Source organism: Gekko japonicus, unplaced genomic scaffold (assembly GCF_001447785.1).
Source record: "Gekko japonicus isolate JY-2015 unplaced genomic scaffold, Gekko_japonicus_V1.1 scaffold231, whole genome shotgun sequence".
NCBI lineage: Eukaryota > Metazoa > Chordata > Lepidosauria > Squamata > Gekkonidae > Gekko > Gekko japonicus.
In genome coordinates, this window is record NW_015165837.1 from 1,482,986 (window position 1) to 1,502,465 (window position 19,480).

Genomic DNA, 19,480 nt, shown 5'->3' on the forward strand with positions numbered 1-19,480 from the left:
TTCGTCCGAACTGAATGCACATCCCTAGTCAGGAATATGTACAATTAAAATGTCGTCTTCTGGTGGTACAGGCTCTAAGAATTTCATTACTCTGCTAACAAAATGGCTTGCCTGATAGAAGAAATGGGAGAGGTGTGAATTTACCAGTAAGAAAATAAACCAAAACTTCCCTTTCTATCCTGCATACCTGACTGATGGGAGCTCTGCTGGATCAACAAACCTCCATCTGCTAGCTAATCTCAATCAACAGGAAGCCTACCATATCTGTCTTGATTAAAGTCCAAATATTAGAAGGGATCAGTGAAAACAAAAGCACAGAGAGCGAGTGATTCCCCTCCACGCCGCCTGCACTAAAAAAAAAGAATGTACAATATGCATACAGAAAGGCAGCTCCCAAGTTCTCATCAGCCTAATAAGACAATAAGCATGGAATAACTGCTCTAATAAAAGCCATCGTTCAGGAAAGTTTTAGTTGTAAGGATAGTTTCCCCCCCCCCCTTCATATCTAAAACAAAATATAGGTTAGCTGAGGAGATGAGACTGATAGATTTGTGGATAGAACAAGAAATATTTGAAATTATAGAACAGAATATTTGAAATTATATGTTTTTGTCAGGAGAGAGGAAGAGGAATGACAGGCTAGCATTTCTTCTGGTTTGGCACAGCAAAGGCAAGGCAGGCTTAGTAAATCCAATGTATTAGAACAAGAAGACAGTTTAGCTGTAATCCAAAAAAAGCACCTCTGGAATACCTGTGTGCAGTACTGTCATAATCTTTATACAGTCCAAACAATTAGATACACTGATGAGAAGTAGCCGATCAGATTCACTCTCTACTTCTGAAAATGAGACGTTTGTTCCTGATAACTCACTCCAGTTAAACATCTTAATCATGTAGCCTGCAGTTGACATATAACGACCCCGGTCACACGGGCAGGAGCAGGAGGGGGGGGGGAAGCGTGGCTATTTGCCCCGGGGCAAACTAACACGCAGTAAAGCGATCAAACCTCCTGTGGAGGTTCTGTGGAGGTACCGTGGAGCTTCCGTGGTTACGGAGAGGCGTCGATCACAACACACGCCTGCGCGCAACGAAGAAGCGTGCGGCGCGGCGAACTGGTTTTCTTTTTTTGTGTACACTACAAATGCGCATGCTCGGTTGGGTGCGTGTGCGCAACCACGGAGACTTGGGGGGAAAAAAACCCTTCTTCGCAAGGGGACATGGGCGGGCGCCGGATGCCACCGGAAACGTGATCAGACGCCCGCCCTTGCCCCACAGTTTCCGGAAACTAGTACCTCCGAGGTACTAGTTTTTTGCTGCGCATTTTCGGAGGAAGCCTCCGTTGTGCCACGGAAGCGCTACGCTCCCCAGATGTGCTGGTGAGATCGCGCCTGGAAACTCTGCCTGTCTTCCGTATCTCTTGCGTGGCTAATGCTGCGTGTGACCGCAGCCAACATTTAACAGAAGTCTGAAGTGTGGCAACATTCTGTGGCACAGTATGTTAGAGATGATTCTTGATTTATGCAATAGCACTGTAAGCTGGTTTTGGTTATCAAGATGGGAACTAACACCATGATACTAGTGCCATGTGAACAGAGATACTGCTTGCTGGGCAATAAAGTAGTTGTACACAGCAATGTTAAAAGCACCTTACAAGTCACTGCAGAGGTGCTGCAAACACATTAGTGCTGACTTCCTAACTTCAAATGGAGCATACTCAGTGGGCTTTCAAATTACCTTTTCAGTTTATGAAACTCGTCCTCTCTTCTATACACCTAAAATATATGAAACACTCATCTGTACCAATATGTTCAGAACTAGCTTTGGGTTTTGTAATAATTACTGCGGGGGGGGGGGGGGACTCTCTTCCAAAGTACACAGTTTGAGTCCGCTGGCACCTTTAAGACCAACTAAGTTTTATTCAAGGTATAAGCTTTCATACGCACACTTCTTCAGATACAATGAAATGGAAGTTACCAGTCCATACATATAGGTAGAGGGTAGGCAGCAAATTAGGATACAGCATAATGAAGATATTTAACAGATGCAAGGACCAAACTGAAATAACAAGTTTAGTTTAACATTTGGTTGGGTTTAATTCCAGGGAAAACAGAGTGAAGGAAACAAAGATGTCAAAATTGGAGATTGATGAGCAGATGTTTCCTTAACTGTGGAATGCTGAGAGTGGCTACCCACCTGATTCTATTTCTACCAAAGAGTTAGCCATGCTTACATCCACTCAAATAAATGGGCTTTGATGCATCTTACCTCATGCCAGGCAGTTGTCTACATTTACAATAGAGTCTGTATTACTCTTAAGAGACAAAGAATGCCAGCTATTTTTTCCCTTCTAGCCAAGTGTTTTGAATAAAACCAAGAGTTGCATTAGGGAGACAGAACAGTTATAAATACTCGTGTTATAAATAATATTCTTGTAATGTGTTACTCTGCTTACATTAAGAACTGGAATCCTATGAAACTAGGTTCAGCAAGATTAATAGCAGGCATGGCTATTACAGATATTGTTCTCCTATTACATGTACAATTATCTCCTGAACAAAGAGTCAGACTGCAGTCTCCCTTATCCTATAAAAAATCCCAATAATTCAAACATTCAGTAAAATACTGCCACACAATGGTACAGATCAGAGTTGCACTTAACAAGAACAAAAGTAGTGCCTCTTGTCTTTTCAAAACTACAGAAATCTGAACATAGATCTTCTAATTCTCATCAAGTACCACATACAAGAGTTCTTGTGTTTTTCACATTTCAGCCATGAAGTAATGCAGACACCCTCCAATGCTAAAGGATTCACCAGCAAAATTTGGTCTCTGTACTGGAGTTAGCCAATTCAAAATTACAGGAAATTTGGACCGGTCATTTGCTGTGTAGCCAGTTCTAGAGGTAAGCTAAACACCAAACCCTACACACTCTACAGCCCAACAGTGTAATGCTACAAAACTTTTTTTGTGCTGGTCATTCTAGTTACTAAGGTCAACAGTTAAAAAGAGCCCCCTGTAATGAAACATGTGGCCTCCTCTTAACATTTTCAACAATGGCCCGCACAGCCACAGAGCAGCCGCATCAAGTTACATGAGACGGCTTCCTTATTGCTCTAGCTGCAAATCCTCTGACCTTCCCCCATTGTACACACAGCCAACTAGTTGTACTTTGGGGCTCACAAGGCTTTAAAAATATTCTTCTTTCCCCCAGACCTAGCAGTCTATCAAAGTTTCACATTTATCTTCTCTCATTTGTTTTCTATTTATTTGTTTATTGAAAACACAGGCATAAGTTATACTTTTTCAATGCTACTCTACTAATAAAATATGATGTAAGATCTAGTCTTGGAACCAAATGCTTTATTGTTCATGAATTTTCTATAGTCCAGAAGAAGAAAAATACTTCAAACACACTGGATAAACACTATGCAAATAGTTTTAAAATGCTAATGATACTTCTAATTCATACTTCTAAATTCATACTTCTAATCAGGTAGGGTAGCTGTGTCGGTCCAGTGGCACCTTTAAGATTAACAAAGTTTTATTTAAGGCCCCACTGGACTCAAACTTTGTTCTGATACTTTTAATTTGTAACTGAAAATGGCATTTTGTAGGGAAACAAATATTATGCAGGTTTTTAAAAGCCATATCTAGTTTGAGTCAGCTACTTAGGAAACAATTTCTCACTATTACCTTTCATGGATGGGTAATATGTTCTCTGCCAGAAGTACAGATACCTTGCCACATGGAAAAGAGCAATTTGTGATTAATATTACCTCAATGCTGCCTGCTGAATTATATTTTTCTCAGAGGAATCCAGACCACGCTCTATTATCGTCATCAAGCATTGCCATCTAGGAAATTGCTGAAACTTCATACCTTCCTAAACTTCTCCATCTGTTTGTAAAGATCAGGATCCAGCTCCTGAGACACATCTTTCATCCACAGCAATGCTCCTCGATATTCAGTCCGGCACTGCTCCATTCGATTGACAGTCAGCCAGGTATCAGAAATAGCTCGGTACCTAAATGTCTCCACTTCTTGGTATAGCCTACACAAAGGTGTGCGCAATGCCAACCTGTGGCAAAGAAAAAAGAGAGAAATTGAAAGTGTAGATAACTTTGAAAGCAAACAAAAAGGATTTAAAGTCTTATTGTGAGTAGCAACCCAAAGAGAGAGACAGAGTCACAGGAATGGAAGCTAATATAAGGAATGGCACCAAACAAACCAGAATAGACAGAAACCTTCAATGCTGTTTTCTATAAGATGGTACCATCAATGCTGTTTTGTACAAGAATCTGTTTTCTATAAGAGTGGTTGAGCAGTGGAACAGACTGCCTCGGGAGGTGGTGGATGCTCCTTTGCTGGACGTTTTCAAGCGGAGGCTGGACAACCATCTTTCGGGTATGTTGTAGGGCTATCTTTCGGCTATGCTCCAGCAGAGTGCAGGGGGTTGAACTAGATGACCTGCAAGGTCCCTTCCAACTCTAACATTCTATGATTCTATGCAGATTTCAGAAGGAAACATTTAGGACTATTTTCTTCAGTACTGAATGAAAGAATCACAACTGCCATCACTTATTCAGCTGATGCCAAACTTTTTTCTGGTAGTCGTATTTTTAGTGCCGTCCCCACTGTAAACATTTCTAGAGAAAGTGCCAAGTATAAGAAGAAAATACAGTTATATTGAACAGGAAGACAATGTGCTATATACTTTATCACAAATAAGCAAAACTTCTAATGATAATTCTGGCTCACAAGCTTAAATTTAAATGCATTTAAACAGCAGTTCTGGCTTGCAATTGCTCCAATGTGTTTTTACTCCCCCCAGTGGTCAAAGACAGCATTGGTTACTGGAAATCTCTAACTTCCTTTCTGCCATCACTTGAAATAAATGGACTCAAGTAGAGCAAGGCAGATTTAACCAGAAATGACAGAATTACATCAACATAGACTTCCAAATGCATGGATAACTTGGCCAGAAACTGCTGAATTCAACAACTGCCAGCTTAAGGGCAAATATAAGGTGGCATAAAGGTGACTTTCCATTCTGATTTGCTGATTCACGTATCATTTATATTAATAAGTGCCTTAATTTGATAGCTAACCATTTTTGGAGAAATTACTATAGAACTCCCAGTCCTTACCATTTGCTTTGCATGCAGATGGTCCCAGGTTCATTCCCTGGCAGTTCCAGTTAAAAAAAGGATCAGGTGATGTGGAAGACCTGAGACCCTGGAGAGCTGCTGTCAGTCAGAGCAGAAAATACTGACCTTAACAGACTAATGCTCTAATCCAGTATAAGACAGCTTTGTGTGAACAGGTTGTGATAAAGCATGCCACTTCCCCATTATAATCTAAGCAGCAGTTTTTAAAAATAAATTATTTCTCCAGCAGTAGTATTTTTAAATTCCCCATTTCACTATGCTTTTGAAGGGCATATCTATCACACTTTTTTTTTAACCTGGGAGTGGTAATGGTGCAGCGCTACCATCATGTATCCAAGCTCAACTCCCTGGAAATAATTTCTCCATCTTGATATTTGCCCTGGAGGTAAACAAGACTGGAACTGTTGTGCCCCACACCTAAATATTTAAGCTTACCTGTTGTTCAAAACAGTTTTCAACCAAGAACAATAAACCAGAGGGTAAATACAACATTGTAAATAAGAGTAAAACCTCAGAAACTTAGCCAAAGGCTCTCCTACTGAGTGGAGCAGTTCCCATCCTGAGCAGAATATAACTGCTGTAATCTTTAAATGGACAATGGGCAGTGCAAGACCCTGCACAGCTCCAGATTGCTGCTGAGCGGGGCTTCCTGTGTTAATGAGTGGCCACTCACATGCACAGCTCAGAGGGAACACTGCCTGGAAACAAAGCAGCAAGCACCGCTGATGTTCTAAAACTGTAAGATGATTGGATCTACTTGCTCCAGTCAACAAGCATGCTGCTGCACTTTGTACTGACTGAGGCCTCCAATTTTTCTTCAAGGCAGCCCTATGTAGGATGGGTTGCAGTAGCCTTAGGGTTATAAAAGCATGGATAAGTGTGGCTGGATCAGCTGGATCATGGGAAGGTACAGCTTCAGAGGAAGATTTAACTGAAAGAAGGCTTCTTTAAGGCTCCTCCTTCTCTAACCATAATCCATCAACTTCAAGGGTATCTCATCCAAAGTTGGTACAGCAACTCCTCCCATAGAATCTGTTTTTCAAACTGCATCACCGCCATCTCTTATAATCTTTCCTTCCTTATCCACCTGACCACTGCCTTTCAAACAGCAGCTAGGCACAGCCAGCCTTCCCCTAACAGGGAGGTGAGTAAATTTTCTCAAAAGCATCTGGACGTGCAGATTTCCTCACAAGAATCCTACTGTGGTGGTGAACAGGTAGTTTTGTGCCTGCATAAGGAGGAGCAGAAGGGTTTCTACAGTCGCCCCCTGGACCCACCCGCAGAGACCCGTGTCTTTGTGTACCCCAGGATCATTTGGCCTTGCAAAGTTGGAGGCTTGGATGAAGCCATATTTTGATATCAAGGCAGGGACTCTCAATTCAGGAATGTATTTCCCCAGGCACTTTCAAGAGGAAGTAGCCTGGCTGCCTGAGAACTCCAGAGACACATTAATCAAGGCTCTTTTGTGTGATCCTCTAACAACTCCACACCCTGGCCATGACAAATACCCCGGATTTGCAGGACAATAACTGAGTCTCTCGGAATCTCCTTCACTGTGTATGTAGCTTTCTTCTAGAAATTCAATCGGGAGCCCAGGAAGGGCTATCAGCCAATCTGCTAGCCACTGTCAACTAGTCGAGAGGCACAACTGCCACAACTGTCCAACCTGCAACCAGACACACCTCCCTTCTCCATTACCTACAAGTACTCCCTTGTAACAGGTTTAAATTAGCCAATGACCACTTGCATTCTGACCCTTTCAGTAATGGTGTCTCATATCCTAAAGTTTCACCAATAATGTGCAACCCAAATGTCACCAATGGGCAGCAAGACCCTGAAGTCTTGGCCAAATGCCATTATGGACCCTAGTTCACCAGTTTTGGCTTACAGCACTACTTTGCCTATTCATGCCGCAAATCCAGGTGTATATGAAAGGCATGCTGTGGTCCCCATTTTTGTAGTTGATTCTGCTCTCAAGCCTTCTTCCATCACTACTGACACTGAAATCAGTGGTGTCCCTTGTCAAGACAGGCACAGAGTGTGCTTCTTCTCTTTCCTGTTGTTTCACTTCCTGAATGGATTATCCATGTCTTTCTTCCATGTCTTTCTATCTACCCTCCCCATCTCTTAGTCTCCCTTCCCCACATCTTGACTGACCAGCCTTATACCCAACTGGCCTTTCCCCACAGCATCCTCACATGATTAAGGACTCCTCCTCTTTGTATCCCGAAAACCCAACCCCATTCACCCTCTGCATCTTGCAATCCCTTTTTGGGCAACCCCCACAACTCCCTTTTCTCTCTGGGCTGTTTTCTGTGAACTAGGCATGAAGGAGGAACACCACTGGGGCCAAAAATTACTTTAATTGGGTTAAAGAAATAGAACACTAGGACTGGGCAACAGTGAATGTTTTTTATTGGATTGCCACAAGTAAATTGCTATAGCTGAATAATTCAATTCTGTTTTCTTATATGGCTGCCATTTTGCTTCCCCTTTTCTATTCTGCATCGGTCAATAAGGTTAAAAGTATTTGTCTCCTCCTCTTCCATCTTTCCCTGTGAGACTTATTGCATCAGGCTGGAAACTTCTTATACAAAGGCCTCAAACGTGGACACTGCCCTGGATTTACATGTGTAAATGTGCCTGTCCTGACATGGGGATTGATTTGGACAACACTGCTTGCAGAAAATATGGCCTGCTGCTACCTTATGGCCTTATATGAATTTCAGAGGTGAAATCAGTTGTGCATGTAAGCAAGCAACTCCCTTATTCCCCCCACAAATATTTTTGTACAGCTAAGTAAATTGCTCTCATTTCATGCAGAGATCTCTTATACTAGGCTATTAGTTCCTGGCAATGCAGCCTTCATAAATGAAAATGCTCACATAAGAGTCAAGAAAGTTAGGCATTTCATTAAAAGATTGCGGCACTGGACCTACTAGCTCCTTCACTCTGGAGATACCATTCATGAACATTATCAGCAATCACTATATCCAGGAAGTGCACTAGTCTAAAGTAGTGCTTTGAGAAATCTGAACAGATGTTCCATGTCATTCTCTTAATTCTATCCCACTTCTCTAGAGCAGAAAAGGATCCTTCCTGAACTTTGCCTAAATGATACCCAGCTATTCATCATGCTAACAATGAAGCTTTGATCCTCCAGAATGTGCAGTTAGCATCCTGGCATCCCAGCCTCTAGATGTGGATCTGATTAACAGGACATCTAGGATCAGAAACAGATGAATTCTCTGCTGAGATGAAAACATTGTTTTTAATTGTTGGTTGGTGAGGGCTCCTTGATGCCCTAGAGTCCAGAAACTGGCTCCTCTTTGTCAGAAGAGCCCTAAAAACTGGGAAGGAGCTCCTTTCTCAAAAGTGATAACTTATGAATGGGAAGAAGAGTTAACCATTTCTTTTCCTGTCTGTTCTACAAATGAACAAGAAGCCAAGGACAAACAGGCAGGGGGGGAAAGACAGAACAGACAGATTTCAGGGAGGATCAGAGCTGAACAAAGCGAAGAGGGTCTTGGAGGGGTGAGAAATCTTGACCAGCTTCCCAGCAGCTGCTTCATAAGAACATAACAAGAGCCCCGCTGGATCAGACCAGAAGTCCATCTAGTCCAGCATACGGTTTCACACGGTGGCCAACCAGTTCCTATGGATGGCCAACAACAGGCACAGAGGTTGAGGCCTTCCCTTGATGTTGCCTCCTGGCTCTGGGATTCAGAGGATTAGTGCCTCTGAAACGAGGGATGCCAGCCTCCAGGTGGGACCTGGGGATTCCCCCAGAACTACAGCTCATCTCCAGACTACAGAGATTTATTTTTATTATTTTATTATCTCAATTTATATCCCACCCTTCCCACAAGCAGGCTCAGTCCCCCTGGAGAAAATGGGACACTTTGGAGGGTGGACTCTATTCCGTTGTGCCCCACTGACGTCTCTGTCCTCCCCAGGCTCTATCCCCAAATCTCCAGGAGTTTTCCAGTCTGGACCTGGCAACCCTACCCCTATATCCCCCACCAGTGGTCAGGGTGGACCTGGCAAACCCTACTCTGAATGTGGAGGTTTTTCCTTTCACATGGGTTTCTGGGAGATGAAGCCAAGGAAGCAGAGACTATTGTGGCCTCATATGGGTTTGTTTCCCAAGGCAGGATAAGGTAAAGGAGGCTAATCCTTATGCAACATCTCAGTAACAGATCAAACATACCTTTGTTGAGAAGAAAAGCAGAGGGCCTTTCCTGTAGCTTGCATCATTTTGCCTGCTCTCGTTTTATCCTGAGAACCTTGTGCTCGGAGAAATTTTCCCAATTCATTTTCTTCTTGAGACAGAACTAAACATACACACAAAAAATGACCAAATATATGTAAGAACAACACTCCACATTTTGTAAGTGGAGCAACATATTCTCTTGCCTCCAAGAAACACAGAATAACGCTCCACCCCTCACCCTTGCAATTTCCAGTTAATCTTCATGCATCTCCTGCACTTAGGAAACAGAAGATCAGATTCACTTCAACACATCTCTTCGTGGGCCCAGTGTAATGTAACAAGAGCGGCAAAATGACCTCTATGCTGAAAAGGCAACAGGAGAATGTGCTATTTCTTGCATGAACAGAGGTATTAGCTTGGTGGGATCAGAAGAAGTAGATGTGACCTGACTACAATACCTAGCATTTCCTTGGAATTGCTTCAAAGTCCCTCTAAACTGAACTGAATGCTGATTTAAACAGCTCAGCCACTTTGCTTTCTAATCCTCTTCCCTCTGTATAAATATTGGCACATGAAATCTCTTATTATGAAGATCTGATTCTACAGGATATTTTTAAATTAAGAGGAAAGCACTGATTGGGTGTTTCCAAAAACACAAGGGCAGAGCATTTCCTTTGGCCCCCAGGCCACAGAGGCCCCGTTCACACGAGGCGATTTGGCCAGGGAACGGGACAGTTTGGAGGCGGATCAAAGCAGCGCGATCACACCACAACATCTGGGAAGCGTTCTGCTTCCGCCTCCAAACTGGCCCAAACCCGGGAAGAACCGCCTCAAACTGAACCACCTACCTCGGTGGTTCAAACGGATGAGGCGCCTCTTCCCGGGCGTCTGATCGCCGGCGCTCCCTTGCGCCGGCTCAACCCCGGGCCGGAGCCGAACTGCGCATGCTCCGACATGCGCAGATCGGCCGGCTCCCGGTTAGAGCCGTCTTTTCTCTCCGGCGTTTGATCGCGCCGGGGAGAAAAGGCGGCTCGGCCGGGGGATCCGTGGGATCCCGCCGAGCCGGATCAACGTTGGCGCGGCTTTTAAAAGCCGCGCTTTAAAGGGCTTTTCCCCTGCCGTGTGGCAGGGGCCACAGAGGAGGGAATGTAAGGGCCAAATCAGACATTACACAGGAAGCATGTGAAAAGTTTTCCACAAGCTTGTTACTTTTTAAAAACAAATTAAAACAACTATGGGAGCTCATGCTTTAAGTGGAGGAATAGTAAAGGACAGACAAGTTGCTTAACACTTTCTCCTTCCTCTGTTTATCAGCTTAGAACTGTCTTCACTACACTATTTTTATCCTCACAGGAAAAAAATTACAACACCCCCCCCCCAAATATTCTTTCCATATTGCAGGTGGGAAAGCAATTTAGAGGGGAACAATTTTAAGTGAACAGAAAGGTAAAGATTTATCTCCCTGCTCTTTTACTCCAAATTGCAGTCTTTTTGGCTGTTTTTCAGTTTTAAAAACTACAAATTGTTAGCTGACTATTCACACACCTCCTGTGCAATGCTCCCTCTAAGCCGTGGAGTCTTGTGAGCAAAAATTCTACTTTGTGAGCTACTGGCATTAAAGCTGTGAGTGAGCGATTTGGCTACTGCATAAATTAGTTTGCTCTGGAGCCATCCTTCCTGAGCCAAGACAAACATGTGTGAGCTGGAGGCTAAAAAACTGTGAGCTAGCTCACACTAACTTAGCTTAGAGGGAACACTGCTCCTGTGTGGCCTTCACTTTGGCTATGCTTCCCTACTCTTTTCAACATGATATCACACTTGGGACATTTTCATTAGCTCTGAGACGTGTTTGGCCAGATAAAAAAGGGTAACTTTGAAACATGGGTTGACATAAATAATTTCAGTACAAATGTGACATAGAGGGTTGCCAGGTCCTTATTGCATTCCGGCGGGGGGGCTTCAGTCTTCTTCCTTGAGTCTATGATTACCATAGAGTTTTCCCCAAATGCTAGAGAGTTCCCTGGGCACTGGGCACATTGGACACAGTCGGGGCTTCTTGGCGGTGAGGTTCCCCTGCCGGCCAGCTGGGCAGTGACAGATTGGGGATCCCAAAAGCGGGGAAAGCCCCACCTCCACTGGGGGGGGGGGTTTTGGCAACCCTACTGACTAAATAATTTTTGTAAAAACTTGGAATTTTGATTACAGCTGCAGTTCTCCTTTTTTAAAAATTTGCTGTCAAGTCGCAGCCAACTTATGACAATCCCATAGAGTTTTCAAGGCAAAAGACATTCAGAGGTGGTTTGCCATTGCCTGCCTCTGTGTAGCAACCCTGGTATCCTTCAGTGGTCTCCCATCCAAAAAATAGCCAGGGCTGACCCTGCTTAGGTTCTGAGATCTGGCCAGATTGGACTAGCCTAGGCTATCTAGGTGAGGGAGTTCCACAATTACTGCTGATTAAGTCTGACTGAAAACAGAGCCACAATTAAAAATACTTACAACAGATCCTTTTTTGATATAGTTCAATTGCTTTAAGTAAATCCATACATGTCCTCTGAATTGAATGGAAAAGCTGAAATGAAATATAAAATACAAACTAACTACTGTATGAGAGTTGTTCAGTCATAGAAGAGACACCGCTCCACATACATACAGTATGGAAATTAAGGTGGTAGCCATAAACTTACAATACTGTAGTTGGGGGAGGGGAGGTAGTATGAGCTAAATGGTAAGTACCCAGAATCTTCTCTTAAGCTACAGATTTTTTGTTTCATTTTGCAATGCCCAAATGCTGAATTGCATGAATTGTGTGTGTATACACTTTATTTATTTCTTCCCTTTCTGCAAAAAACTAAAGTGTACCAGACCCAGGGGCACATTTCCCGGATCAAGGTCATAGACACATTCTCTGATTTTCTTGAGTATCAGCATAACAGGAGGTGAGAATAGTGATAATTTGTTTTTGTCAGAGCATAACAAATGATCTTATTTCAACTTTTCTGTTCATTATCCTAATTTCAACTGAGATCTTAGCTATGTATAATTTGAGTCTGATCAGTGTTTCAGTCTCAGGAGTATTTTTGGACTAATGTGTACCAGTTTACTTTATACGGGGATTAGGATGTTTTCCCATTTGAGTCTTTCCTTCATTTGGGGAGAATGCACCTTTAAAACAACAAAAATAAAGTCAAAATGTGTCTGAGGAGAGGCCTGTTTGCTCAGCTGCTGTGTGGAAGATTAAGTCAAGGTTGGTTTTTTGAGATAAGAAACTACATATGGCTTGTGAGGGTGGATGCAGTACACCGCCTTTTTGTGATCAAGTGCAAAATTCTTTTGTGTGTCTGCTTTAAGGAATATTCGAGAATATAACTTTGGAGATATTAACTGGAGAGATTCAGACTGACTAAAGCTGGCAGGGTCTGACTGCCTGGAAGCCTTAGGATAACTTTGAGCCATTGAATAAATCAAAGTGAGTTTCTGGATTGAAATACTTAGAATCTGCCTCTGCTCTGGCATGGTTTAATTAGTAGCTAAGCAGGTTGGGTTTCTCTAATGTTTGGTTAAAATTGTAAGTGGGTAGTTGTGCTTGATATTTCGTTTACGGTTTTGATTTCTGTTATGTAAAATGCAGTGATACAAGTGGCTGAAGGTTTTAGGACAATTCCAGAATTGTTTTTTTAAGAATTCAAGAAAAATTGTTAATTATTGTAAATGTGAGAACAGGAGCTTTTACTAATGGCTAGCTCAAGTCACATACGCATGTCTAGTGGATGATAATTTGGGACAACATGGTGACCTAATATGTGTAAAATTAAGTATTGAAGGTCAATAAGTTTGCCAGAACCCCCAGTGGAGGAGGGTATCACCAGCCAGCAGGCTGCATGCCTCCACTGCCGATCTGTTGGTCGGCCGGGGGATTTACCCGGAGAAACAGGGAGGCCCAGGCTTCATCACTGGCAATGTGACAGCGTCGCTTCTTGTGTGCACTGGTGACATCTGGGCAATGCTCTGGCTTTTTGGGAGTAGAGCTTAGCATAAAGTTTTTGACCAAATACCAGAGTGTCACCCCAACATGATGATGTCACTTCCAGTACGTGTCAGAATCACATTGGCAGTGATGATGCTTGGGCTTCCCTCCTGTTCCTGGTAAGTCCCCCCCCCCTTCCCTGCTGATTGCCAGGACAGACCTGGCAACCCTATAGGTCAAACAACCCAAGCTGATTTTATCATCCTCACAAAGGTTGCTTTTTTCAACCAAGTTAAGTTTGTTCATTTAGCTGAAAGTCATCTGGGGATGAGAAATTGTGAAGGCTACGCATGTGAAGTAGCCCTAATAGAACTATGCCAGGATGGAGTATCTATGTTCAGAAGGAAATCTGTACCACTGCTCATACTTTATGGTTTTGCAAATCAAAGACTAACAAACCCAAGAGTCATCCTCTGGCACTGAAACTCAGCCACGTTTACAATAAACTTGGTAGACATTCATTGCCAGGAATGTGACGCTACAGCTTTCAAAAGGTGTAACTCAGACCACAGGCTGAATGTAAATAGGTAAAATGTCATGCCAAAGTTGGTTTGAGGTCAAGAAGCAAATGCTCAAGCTATCCAGGCCTTCAAAGAGGAGATTTACATTAAAAACTTCTCAGCAGTCAAGTGGTTACAAAACACAGTAACAGTTCATTCCAAAGGAATTGTGGTATGTGTCTTCTGCTATGGCTGCTAATTCCACAACACAGCCATGCTATTTTTAATTCCTCTTTTCCTCAACCATGAAGAATATGCATTAATCCATGAAGAATATGCATTAAAACTTTAAGTGTATTTTCACTGTGGGAAAATATCAGCCAGGCATGCTAATTAAAATAATGGCCAAGATCATACACATCCATGACCACAATCTTGACAGCTGGCAGAATTCTGTGCATCCCACTGAGTTATTACAGATGCATCCTGATATTCCTTCAAGCTGTGGAGAGCAGTTTATTTTCATCACCCTGGCAGGTAAGTTATCAGAGATACAAAGTCTGTGATGGTGCTGAGTGGGTGGGTAGGGGTGTTAACACATTTCCCCATCTATTGCAGTTCCATCACCTCCATAAAATGCCACTCTGAGAGGTACCCCTACTCTGGTTCGTGGCTTTTCAGAGGTTGCAGGAAGCTACAAAACACAATATGGGGTTTCACCCATACTGTGCATCCATTAGCCTTTGGATCACGGCTGAAGTTAAGTATCATGATAGTCTTTCAAAAGGGCTTTTTCCACCTGGGGAGGAAAGGTCCTGGTTTGTACACATACCTCCAGCTTTGCATCAAGATCTGCATCAGAGGCCACCACATGCTCATCTTCCTTCTTTCCTGTGACTTTGATAAGAGTTTGTTTTGTTTTCCAGTATTTTTGCTGCATTTTATTGACTACAGACTTTTCTTGGCCTTGGGCATATCGGTCATAAAGTTCCCTTGAATAGCTGCTGTGCATTAAGGAGAAGATTTAAACAAACCAAAATTACTAGATAAATATTAGGACATCTAAATAATGTATGCATTATATATTCAGATAAATTTAATGCAATATTTATGCCCACATTTACAATCCTTGAAATTAAGTTTACATTGTTTTACAATGACTAGCATTTCCCACTCTCTTTGCTGTTAAAATCACCATCACAAACTTTCCAGGCTGCCCACATTTATGGCTCTGAATGTAATATTATATAGCCAATATGTTGTATTTGAAACACATGCCAGTTTGGGGAAAGAACATGCTATAGTCAGTCAGTCCCTTTATTGGCATAGGTCATAAGCATAAACAACAGAAAAAGCAGTTTTTAACATACAGAAAAAGGAATCATCCGTCAAAAGATTTAATCTTATGCTCCCTAATCCTCATAATAATTAAAAGATACCTTGCTACTGAATAGGTAATATAGGGACACTGGTCTGACAAAAGAAGGAAAACAAACCTCTCATCAGAATAGCCATGGAAATTATGCAAGAGGGTACTAATTAAAAACTCTCTCACTTTAACACAGAAATCACAATAGAGGAAAACATGGGCTACTGATTCCGGCTTTCTACCTTTACATAAGCAAAGTATTTCGTGATAGGGGAAATTTGCAAATCTCCCAGAGAGAACCACTGATGGAAGGACATTGAATCGTGTGAGCATAAAAGCTCGACGTAATTGAGGAGATGTAAGATGTGAAAAGTAGGCTGCTAGAACCTGGATTTGCTACAGATCTACATATACAAATTTACTTACTATTTATGGCTGTCCATATTTCTTAATTTTCTTCATGCACTAAGATTTAAGAAAAAGACATGATTAAAATTATTACTGCTATTTTCAAGTCAAAATCTTTGGGATGAGGCAGGTCTAGAACTAAACATACTAGCTAATTATATTTGAATATATTTAAAATACGTTTAAAAACATTGAGAGATACATCAAAATAAAACAGAAGTCCTATGGCACTTTATAAACTAACAATGTTTATTCTAAAGTATGTTTTCATAGGACAGATCAGACTCCAGTGAACTCTGACTCAAGAACACTTATGATGGAATAAACTTTGTTAGTCTTTAAGGGACATCTGGATTTATAAACTAACACAGCTACACCTCTGGAGAATTGTACATCAGTTCCTTCTTCATTATTCTAAAGTATGTTGCAGCAAATGCACAGCAGTAGATTCTACAGTACACTATGAAGGAAATGTTTATTATAGCTATCCCTGTTCTCAGAACGCATTCTCTGAAATGGTATAGTCTTCTCTCTGGCCAACTGAGATTTTTGTTTCCTCTGAAGAAACAGATTTTAATTTGGGAAGCATTTCTGTCATCTTTTTCAAATAATCTTTTTCACCATTTTCTATTCTCTTATCTCAACAATCATAAAAAGCCAGTAATCTTGTAGTGGTTAGATTAGCAGGCTAGGACCAGGGAGACCTGGATAGGAAGCCCCACTTAGCCATGAAGCTCACCAAGCGACCATGGGTCAGTCACCTCTCTCAGAGTATCTAAGACTGACAGAAGGTGTGCTGGTTCCAGGTTCTGAGAGGACCTAGGTAGACAGTTCATACAAGGGCTTTTTTTGTAGAAAAAGCTCAGCAGGATCCCATTAGCATAATGGGCCACACCCAACAGCAGAAACTAATTAGCATATTAGGCCACATCCCTGACAGTGCATCTTGTTAGGCCACACCCCCATGCCTTCCCTTGGCTTGCCTGGGCGCCCCGCAGGTGCAGGGAGCCTGGGCAAGCTGGCCCATGGACAGGCATGGGGAGGCATTTAAATTCCTCCTCGATCTTTCCAGGGCCCCCCCGGTCCACCCGCCTCGGAGTTGCCCATGGGGGGGGGGTTGCTCTCCAGGCCTTCCCTCTGTAGCCACGCATGCAGAGGTTTTGGCTGTAGTGGGCGTGGCCAACTCTGAAGCCAGCTGGAACTCCATTCCTGTGCGTTCCTGCCCCAAAATAGCCCTGGTTCATACCACCAGCCCCCCATGCCTTTCCATCTACCATCTAGACTGTGCATCCTTCCCCTTCTCACAAGCTGTCCTGCAGCCTGTTCTTACAGCCACCTGTACCACATTTTCCTTCATTGACAGCAATGCCTGGTGTGTGCAGCTGGTGATACTCCAGCTATGACCACCGGGAGTGCCTCCACTGTGCACCACCTTCATGTACCTCCCCATCAGTGCTGGGAAGCTGGGAACTTGGGTGGAGCACTTGCAACTGAATGGGTAGGGAAGGTGGCAGGGAGGTGGGGGGGTCACTGACAGTGGGTCCCACCAGATGTCCTGGACCCCAGAAATTGCCCCAGCTCAGGGCATGCCGATGCCAGCTCTATTTGGAAGCTATGGGCAACGAAACCCATATTTACAAATAAATCTTTATTACCTAATTTAGGTGCATGCTAAAAATGTGACAAAATGTTTAAAGAATAAGATTACTTCTGAAATGCTGAGTTTCTGAGGGTTCATTTCTGCTACCTGATTTCCTTGATTTATATTTAATCAATGGATATAAACTTTCACACTCCCCTCCTCAATTATCTGCTTCTACACTTAGACATAGACTGACAATGTCCTGCATCGTTGCTGGATCCTAGTGAATCAGTTAAGGTTATGTATGGATTCTGAAGGTGTTCTCAGTACGTTATAGCAGAATCAGCACTATTTCTTCTGCAGAGGTGGATGACATTACTACAGTTATTACTATACTAGCAGTAAGCTGTGCAAAGGCAGTGTTTAGTCAATACACAGAAAAACACAGACTTCAAATAAGAGCTGATGATCAATTTGATATTCAAGAGCAAACAGAAGTTGAAAGAACAAGGTTATTCTGATATATTTAGAATGCGTCACTGGAACACACACTTTTAAAAAGAGTGCAGTTTTCTTTTCTCCATGGTACAGTGGTTTGAGTATCAGACTACAATCTAGGAGACTCAGGTTCGAATCCCCACTCTGCCATAGAAGGTTGCTAGGTGACCTTGGGCCGGTCACACACTCTCAGCCTTTTGGGTGGTCCCCTTAAACTGGACTGCCCAAAAGAGCCCACAAAGCAGCTGATCCGCAGGCTCAGCTGGGGCTCTGCTGGGCACTCCGGTTTAAACAGAGTCTGCAAAGCAGAACTCTCCAAACAGGATCTACTGGGGCTCTCTTTCAACAGTTCAGTCGAACAGCCCAAAAGAGCCTCAGCTGAGCTGGCCGGGAGAGTGCTCCCCCTTGGCTGTTTTGTGGACTGTCTTCTGCAGTCCCTTTAAACACCTCTGGTTTAAAGGGACTGCAGAAGAATGTCTCAAAACAGCCAAGAGCGGGAGCCATCTGCTCCAGCTCCTCAGCTGTTGTTTTGGGTTTGCTGGTAATTCCTGAATCTATCCAGGATTTTTTTAGGATTCCCCCCCGCCCGGTTCTCCTGAAAAATCCTGGATACATTTGGAATGCTGAAACATACTTGAAAAATACTGATAACAGTACTTTTCAGGTATATGTTCTGTTCAGGTAGACCCGAATGCACACCCCTATTGTCTAGACTTGCTTTCTGCAAGACTGAAGCAAAGTGGCAGTTAGTGTGTTGCAGCAAGAGAAAACAACCTTTCCCTCTCTTTTCCTTAATTTCTCTCCCTCTTTTCCACACTTTCATTCATTTCTCTCTACCTCCACTTAATTTTTCCATGTCCTCCCCATTCATTTTCAATTCTTGGTTTCAACCAGGCCTCATTTCCTGCAGGAGCACGCAGGAGCACCGCTCCTGCAGTAAGGAGGCCAGGGGGCGGCGGGCTCATGCAGCAAGCCCCGCCCCCTGCTCCCAGCAGCCCCCGCCTTTCCCGTCTACTGGCCAACCCAGCGGAGTGCTGCCGCGAGCTTTGCTTCAGCCTCCTGCGCCTCCCCCTGCGCCACTTGTTTGTGCAACAACAACTGGCCCCTGCTGCCGCCGCTGCTCGCCCCCGCCTTGTCTTCCTCCTCCTGCCAGGCAGCAGCTGCCTCCTCCTCCCCCACTGCCCGGCCGGGCTCCCCGGCAGTGGCCAGAGCCTCCTCCGCCCCTCGCCAGAAGATGCCCTGGGTAAGCGAGGAGAAACCCCGAAACGTTCATGTGTCTGCACGCGCGTCTCATTTTTTCGAAAAGAACGCCTTCCCAGTTCCTGTGCCACCAGTGCCCGGGGCAGTGTAATTATATATACAGTCAGGCCTCATTTCCTGCAGAGGAATACAGTATTCTTCTGAGAGGAATTCGCCACGAGCTGTCTCTGGGAAAGTCACTCGCCCCAGACTCAGAGGAAGCTGGAGGCGAATTCCTCTGAGAGAGGGAGGTAAAGTAGCTCGTGTGCAGGTCGCTGGCTCTTTTTTGGCACCCACGAACAAGTGCCACTTTCCTAAGTGAGCACGAAAAGGAGGGAGGACAACTAAGCAGGGAGCCTTGTGCCCGTGACTTCTGGCCAAACAGCTGCCGCGTCTCCGCCACTGCCATTTTAGCGCTGTCATTTTGCAAAGCCTGGCTAACTCTTTGATCTGGAGACAGCGAGGCGCACGCACCGCCTGGGCCTTGAACGGAAGGGAAGGGGTTAAAAGGCAACCGGACGCTAATTAGCCCACAGTCA

At 43.6% G+C, this 19,480-nt stretch overlaps 1 protein-coding gene across 4 annotated transcripts in view; it reads right to left on the reverse strand.

Annotated features, from left to right (window-relative positions):
- The window catches only part of ICA1 (islet cell autoantigen 1), a 75,771-nt gene extending 60,090 nt beyond the window's left edge, over positions 1–15,681 (reverse strand). For 2 of the 4 annotated variants that reach the window (XM_015410939.1, XM_015410938.1), the window contains exons 1-5: positions 15,641–15,681; positions 14,678–14,849; positions 11,878–11,950; positions 9,379–9,502; positions 3,880–4,078 (exon numbers count right to left, since the gene is read on the reverse strand). In XM_015410939.1, coding sequence (XP_015266425.1) covers positions 3,880–4,078; positions 9,379–9,502; positions 11,878–11,950; positions 14,678–14,849; positions 15,641–15,657 — 585 coding nt within the window. In that variant the 5' untranslated portion in view covers positions 15,658–15,681. Of the gene's footprint in view, positions 1–3,873; positions 4,079–9,378; positions 9,503–11,877; positions 11,951–14,677; positions 14,850–15,640 lie in introns of those variants that run through there. The other 2 variants (XM_015410941.1, XM_015410942.1) reach the window with 2 other exon arrangements.
- Between the last annotated feature and the right edge of the window lie 3,799 nt (positions 15,682–19,480).